We start from the raw sequence: 7,409 nt of genomic DNA on the forward strand, positions 1-7,409 counted from the left end.
CTAAATGTTATTGATAGTGTAAAAAACATAAACTTTGAAGCACATGTGATTGATGGACTAGCATTACTCAACATTACTTACTACCTTACAGCAACACTACATTCAATGAAGGTAAAATAGTAAAAAAATAATAACAACAGTTAATTTAAATGGAACCGGAATCGGAACTGGAAAATTTCTTACGATACCCAACCCTAGTAATTATTGACAATTTTCATTTTTGGGTGAATTATCCCTTTAACATGCATTTAAAAAGTGAATTCAAAGGGAGAGATTTTTTTTAATATATATATATATATATATCTTGCGACTACATAAATCACTTCAAAAAACATCACATATACAAAAAAGTGAGATGAGTACCAGTCTTTTCTGAATGGTCAGGATCAAGTCCCGCAATGCTGCCCATTTGGAGTATAAAGGCTGGATCGAAATTATGCCCGAGTTGCTGTGTTTTGTGAAAGCTGGCACTGAATATCTCTGGTGGGGCCTCCTCTCTTGCTCTTGAGAATTCCTCTGAAAGACAGTTCAAACATTACATAAATATTTTCTCTTACTACACAAATCTTCAAATCAGCACACACACTAACTCTTACCTAAAGCTGCCTTGGCGGCTGCAGAGGCCACTCGAGGGTCAACCACAGATGCAAGAAAAGCAACAGTGCTCATTACAGGATTCCCTGACTGGCTGAAAGGGACAGGCTGATAGGCCAGAGGACCCATTGAGGCTTCAGAGTTTTCTAGGTATGGGTCCTCTATGGGCAACCGTAAGAAGTGAAGAATACAGTCGTCCTGTGTGCGACTGCCCACATGCTCGGACACCTTATTCCAATCATCTTTATACATCTCCAAAGCCTGAAAAGAGAGACATGTAACACAAAAACAACAAATAATCACACCTACTTTGAGGCCAAGAACCCTTGGGGATAGAGATGGAGCAGGTACTCCATATTGCATACTGTATAAAATTAAGTGTTGCATTTTAAACCATTTCAAATCATTATTGCATAAAATGTACATCATTATATAATCATTATTGTGATATATGTACAGAACCATATACTTTTCATTTTCTACACTACATTTTCTATTTACTATTTTTATATTTTCATCTAAAAATTACAAAACATTACTATACAAAATACATTTTAATGTAGGCTAGAAAATAAAAAAAAAATGTAGCTGGATTCTCAACTTTTATTTTGAGGCAAAAAATCGTCATCAGTTTGCTTGAGATAAATAGAAAAATATAATAATAACTGGCAACCCCCTGCAGTACCACTGTTGAAGGCTCCTGAGTACTAAAGCTTTCAAAATCTTGATGATTGTTTGACTGGCTTACCTCCAAAAGTAAGAGTGTTTCCTGTTCTATCCATTCTCTCCCTGCACTTGCGCCTTTACTCTAAAAGATGAAAGAAAGAAAAAAATGACAAAGCAAGCACACAGTTTTAAGGTGCTGAATCTCAATGTACAAATAGATTCTAAAATGTTTTGGTAAAACACTGCTCAAATGATGATTGTTCCAAACACTGTTTGTGGTTTTTACCTTTGGATGTTTCTTAGCATAAATATCAGTCCGCAGACCAAAGTTCTGCAGGTCAGACGGCTTTTCTCTCAATTTTTCTGGGAAATGCAACATATGCTGAGAAGCGGAAACCTTCAAACACACAAAAAAATCGAATTTAAATAATTTATAATGATTGCTGAAATGTATAATTTTTCCAGGCAACTGATTGTTTTCAACTTAAATCAATATTTCATGTGCCTTTATTTGACACAGGAAGTAGGCAAGAAATAAAAGAGAAAAGGCCCAGTCTTGCGACATGAACAGCTGAATTTAAAGCACAGATTTGGTGTTTGGCAATGTAATGTCAAAGTACTTCTGCATTACCTGTAAGGGTCTGTGCTGTAGTGGGACGAGTCCAGACGGTGTGTCTGTAAGAACATTAAAGTGTGGTGTTGGGGGCGGGCCCATGGGGAGGGGTCGACTTTCTGCATCAACCTGGTAGTTGATCAACCCCCACTGCTCCAAAAATGAATGAACCCTAAAATGCACACAAGCCGGTTTATAAATGAATTACAAATTATTTATGACCCGGTGTCAAATTAAGTGGGTACAAGTGAATATACACACCTTATAAGCGCACACACATCTCCTGTCAGGTTTCGTCTACAGGAGGTTGAGGTCAAATACTCCTGAGGGTTTAGCCGGTATGTATCAATCATGAAGTTGCGGTATGCAAGATATCTACAAACAAGATATGAACATGTTTATGTAGAGTTCAGGATGATGAATCTGATACAAATAGTATTTGCATAAACACTGACTTACATTTCTGGTATTTTGGACTTATTTTTCCCATTGAAGAACTCAGGCAGAGCTCGTCTCTCTATCTGATGAATACTAATGCGCAAAAATAAAAAAGCACTATTACTCTTCATAAAAAATAATGAGTAAGAATAGTAAATGCCCGCTTATGTTCAGAGCACTATGCCTCAATTCTGACATCTATGTACTGCAAAACTGAGAATGTGAGTTGGCATAATCTGGACACTTGTACAGTTAAACCCTCACCAGTTGTAGTCGAACCAGGAGGCATAGGTGGGCACAATGATGTGATGCGTTTGCTCTGTGGCACTCTCCTCCCCCTCCATCCCACGGCCGAACTCCCTCTGCTCCTCCTCATCCTACACACACAATAGGTCAGAACTTAAATATTTAAAGCGCATGGTAGATATTGTGAGCTAGAGTTCCTTTAAACTAGGACTTGACTATAACTGGGTTCTGGATGTAGATTTTGTATAAGTTGGACAGAAGAAACCATGACAGACTAACTCATGGCAGAAAGGGTTAAAACTTTTTTTAGAGCAATGTTGCAGTATTCTGTCCTTTTGCTCTTTTCTGAAGGCATTCTTGGAAGGTTTTGGTCATGCACTTCGTCTAAAGTTTTTTGGGATGTAAAACATACAATTTTGTTTAGCTAGACTGACTTACTCTGACACCAGAAAGCAGGTCTTCTTCCTGGTCATCTGAGAGAAACACATAGATATTCAAGGTTATTACTGAAATACAAACAGATCATGATTCACTGAATAGTAAATTCCACAAACAAACTTACCTAAATCAGCCATAATGCCTCCTTTGACTGGAGTGTTTTCACTGTCTTTTTTCAGGTTCACTGTAGTCAATGATAATAACGTGAAATAAATAAAAATAAATAATGTGTAACACTCCCAACATTAACATAAGCACTTAACACAGAAGAAAAAAAAACTTACCATTTTTAGGCAGAATGACCTCCTCCATGTTAGGGACAGGTGTGGGATCTTCCATGTCTTTAGTGAGGTCCTCCTCTGGCTCCGCTTCCTCTGGTTGACCACGCCTCTTATACACACCTGAGCTATTGGATTATACAAAATTAAATATGTTAATAAGAAGCAAATGCAATTTTGTCAGAGAAATTTTGTCAGATTTTCAGAGAAAAAAAGCTACAGTGATTTCCAACATTAACATTTCCTGCACTGGTAACAAAAAATGTCACATAACAGTGACCAAAAAGTAGATTTAACCTTTTCTTTCCTCCTTTCTTCTTAGACTCAGAAGAAGGTGGAGACGGGGAGCGTCGCCGCTTCCTTCCAGGTTTCTGTTCCTTGTGAAAGAGAGAAAAAAAACAAGTATTTAAAAATAAAAACAAAACTCCATACCAACAGCAACTACAAACCAATTTTTATAAACTGATTTTTAAAAATGCATGAAATTAGATAAACATACCTCTGTGCTTTGGTAGATACGCCGCCTGAAACGCATACTATTCCCATTCTCGTCAATCTCATAATCTTCCTCATTCATCCACTCATTATATGTGTCTGTGTCAAGAACCCATTTAGCATGAACCTGAGAAAAGAAAAATTTAAGTAGATATTCTTACTGTATTATCACTTCAAATAAAAGCCCATCTCAATATTTAATATTTAAAATCATTGGAACCCAACACAACAGACAAAACAGCATGCAAAGATTTGTGTGGGGAACTCAGGGTATTAATACTAAAAGGATTTTTTCACCTTCCAGCACCTGTCTGGGTTGGGAGGTTCCTCTACTTCTCCATCTACATCACTTGCTGATATAAGCAAGTCATAACTGAAGAATTCAAATATAAAAGCATATACTGTATACAGAGCAAAACGTAGCATTTACTAATCCAAACATTTAGAGCACATGTGCAAATGTGGGTGTGATGTATTCTCTACCTGTCTGGACACATGCCCCAATGCACCATCACTTGCCGATCCAATCGCATGACTGGTCTAAACCACTCTTCTGGAAAAGACCAAACAGTAAACATTAAACACACAGATGTGAACTTTTCCACAAATATACAAAAGGGGTGGACTGAAAAGATACACAAAATTAAAGCACACCTTCATCTGCTGTGGAAGGGGCTGGGTAAATTTGGTGGGAGGCTTGTGACTTCTCCTCCGTCACTGTGCCCTGAAAATGCGAGCAAAAAAGTTGTGTATATACTAATCAATAATGCATATATAGGTATGTAGACAAGTAATCAACTAGTTTAGAGAGAAAACACTGTTTTTTTCACTAATTAATTTTACTTTACAGAAAGACCGATTATTAACAGGTTTTCACAATAAATATGGAGGAAAGGGGTTTTCAAATTTTTAAATTGTGTTTTTATTAATGCATATTCCTTATTTATTCTCAAATAAAAAGCATTGGACGAAATTAGCTCAGAAAGACTTGTTACATTTTAATAGCTTTTTAATGTGTTTGAGTACTTGACTACAAAATTCCTCTAAATGCCCATCTGAAGTGTCTAGTGTGTATTGGATATATTTCCCCATTTCTTTGGTTATTTTATTATTCCACTGACCTGGCGTCGCACAACAATGTCTTTGAGTTTAAGAGCTTGCTTCTGCTCGAGATCAGGAGACAGGTACACCACAGGTCTGCTTAAGTTATTCTAGCACAAACAAAAAACAGGTCAGATACTGCATCACTCATACACATGCTGAAGATCTTTGTCTTTACAAAAGATCCAAGCACAAATACCTGTGTCAGAGTTTTCTCCACAGATATGAACATCTCCACATTGCGATCCATTCTGGATGGGTTCTGAAGATCAAAGCGTCTCCTTTAATAAAAAATAAAAGATCACAGAGTCGATGAGATAAGTTTGACATCACTCAATTTTACTCTAACGAATTATCGTTTACATTTACTGTAAGCGGCGGGCTGTATGATGACCAAAATCTTACATCATGGTATAAGCAACTTTAATATAATTATATTGTATTTAAAATCATTCATATATACACTACCGTTTAAAAGTTTGAGGTCAGTAAGGTTTTTTATTCAGCAAGGATGCATTAAATTGATCAAAAATGGCAGTAAAGAGACTTACAATGTTACAAAAGCTTAGCTGTTCTTTAGAACTTCCTATTCATCTATTTCATTTCCACAAAAATATTAAACAGCAAATCTCTTTTCTACATTGATAATGTGGCTGCAAAAGCAGGCAATACATCTAACATCTTCGCTCATATTCGCGGACACCATCCCTCCGTGCAGATGAAGGTGTGTCGCATTAATAACAAGTTATAAGTTAAGGCTGTATGATTACCGTGAAGCAGAGGGAATCCCAGTGCAGTCGTGAACATGGAATTTACAGTATAACGAGGATGTCATGTAAAACGCGCAATCTGATGGATGGAGAAGTCAAAAGTAGATATGATATGTGTCTGTGAATATTAAAGCGCAAAGAGACTGCTATATAAATAATCTGCTCGTTTCTGCATGTCTCTGAGTGGCGCCGCTTTATCTACTGCATACTGAAGTACGCATACATAAATGGTGTTTTCAGCGTCTAAGTTACATAAACACGAACATCAGCAGAGCTGGGGCCTGTACCATGAAGCCGGATTAGCTGGCTAGCCAGGTAAATTTCAGTTTAGTTTGCACCAATCCTGGGTTTTAGGTACCATGAAAGTGGCTTGGCTTTTAGCGGTGTTCATTGCCATAGTAAGTCACTCCCCCAGTTTCTCTTGCTCCAAATTAAAGGTCACTAGTTAAAGGCAAAACCTTTAACCTTTAACCAGAGCTCGTGATCGGCTGTTCGCCAGTGATGTCACACATTCATGTGCACGCGCTCCACAGACTAAGGAGGTCCACTACAACCAGTCAAAATAAACGTTCGATTTGAAATTATGACAGAAATATATTAGCATTGTACAATGTACTTCAAAGTTACAATAACAACATTAATAATATTCTTTGTAATACAATAATTTATTTAAACATTGTATTCAAGGAGTATCATATTTATCCATGTTTTAACTTTGCCAAAAATAAAAGTTGTAAATTTTCATTTGATAACATTTTAAAACAGTAATTAAAATGCTAAAGTGTGATATAGATATACATAAGTTGTACAGCTTTATTTTTTTATTTTTTTTTTTCTAGAAGAGAGACTTCGATACTTTCATTAAAATGGGTTTCAAGTTTGTTGTAATAAAGGATTTGTTCATGCAAATAACTTGTTCTTGTTCTTTTAAGAGTCATTGTTACTAGGGGTGTGCCATATCATACCATCCACGATAATACAGGTATTAATTTTTACAGGATAAAAAAAAGTGTCATATCGCGATATCAATGATATAGTGACACGATGACGTATGGCGGATATACGTTCCCTAGCGCGCACAACAACAACACTACAAACCCAATAGGTGTGTTCGACTTGAAGCAGTGCTGCGCAGACTGATCGGTGTATGACATCAAAGTATTGTGAGCGGCTCTAGAGCATATTCGAACACACATTCTTACCTTCAAAAATAGGCGAGGCGCATATCTTTAGCGAAGCGGCGCGGAGAGCTGCTTCTGAAACGTGCCACGGCACCGCTGGTGTAAACACAAGCATTGACTAGAGTGGCCGCGTCCAAGCCGTAACGCGTCGCAGATGCGTGCAGTGTAAATAAAGGGTCACTCTCACGGTATTTTGATGTCATACACTGATCGGTCTGCTCACACTGTCGAACACACAGCTGCTGCTGCCACCTTATGACAATAGATTTACACTTCAAATGAGGTAGTCTGTCATTGATGACAGTAGCTCATTGGAAAAGGATGGAAAATGCCCTTCATTTTGTTTGCACTAATAAATGTTGCTGCCTGCCAGCTGCAACCACCAATAAAATGTTGTTCCATGTTTTTTTTTCCTATATCGTCATAAATATCATTATCGCAAATATTGTTGAAATACCATGATATAATTTTGAGGCTATATCGCCCACCCCTAATTATTGTTTAATATATACCATAATTAGAGCCCGACCGATATGGGATTTTTGGGGCCGATACCGATACCGATATTAGGGAGTAAAAAAAAAAGGCC

General features: G+C 37.3%; 1 protein-coding gene across 1 annotated transcript in view; it reads right to left on the reverse strand.

Moving 5' to 3' along the window:
- LOC107654761 (SWI/SNF complex subunit SMARCC1-like) overlaps positions 1-7,409 on the reverse strand; it is a 17,650-nt gene that overhangs the window by 5,382 nt on the left and 4,859 nt on the right. The window contains exons 4-21 of the mRNA XM_016442007.1: positions 5,069-5,150; positions 4,890-4,979; positions 4,423-4,492; positions 4,252-4,321; positions 4,066-4,141; positions 3,773-3,895; positions 3,571-3,650; positions 3,280-3,401; positions 3,120-3,179; positions 2,996-3,030; positions 2,576-2,688; positions 2,333-2,404; positions 2,135-2,248; positions 1,892-2,045; positions 1,547-1,657; positions 1,343-1,402; positions 597-855; positions 364-516 (exon numbers count right to left, since the gene is read on the reverse strand). Of these exons, the coding sequence (XP_016297493.1) occupies positions 364-516; positions 597-855; positions 1,343-1,402; positions 1,547-1,657; positions 1,892-2,045; positions 2,135-2,248; positions 2,333-2,404; positions 2,576-2,688; positions 2,996-3,030; positions 3,120-3,179; positions 3,280-3,401; positions 3,571-3,650; positions 3,773-3,895; positions 4,066-4,141; positions 4,252-4,321; positions 4,423-4,492; positions 4,890-4,979; positions 5,069-5,150 (1,844 nt within the window). The remainder of the gene's footprint in view (positions 1-363; positions 517-596; positions 856-1,342; positions 1,403-1,546; positions 1,658-1,891; positions 2,046-2,134; positions 2,249-2,332; positions 2,405-2,575; positions 2,689-2,995; positions 3,031-3,119; positions 3,180-3,279; positions 3,402-3,570; positions 3,651-3,772; positions 3,896-4,065; positions 4,142-4,251; positions 4,322-4,422; positions 4,493-4,889; positions 4,980-5,068; positions 5,151-7,409) is intronic.

The sequence above is a fragment of the Sinocyclocheilus anshuiensis genome, unplaced genomic scaffold, assembly GCF_001515605.1.
Source record: "Sinocyclocheilus anshuiensis isolate Anshui unplaced genomic scaffold, SAMN03320099.WGS_v1.1 scaffold195, whole genome shotgun sequence".
NCBI lineage: Eukaryota > Metazoa > Chordata > Actinopteri > Cypriniformes > Cyprinidae > Sinocyclocheilus > Sinocyclocheilus anshuiensis.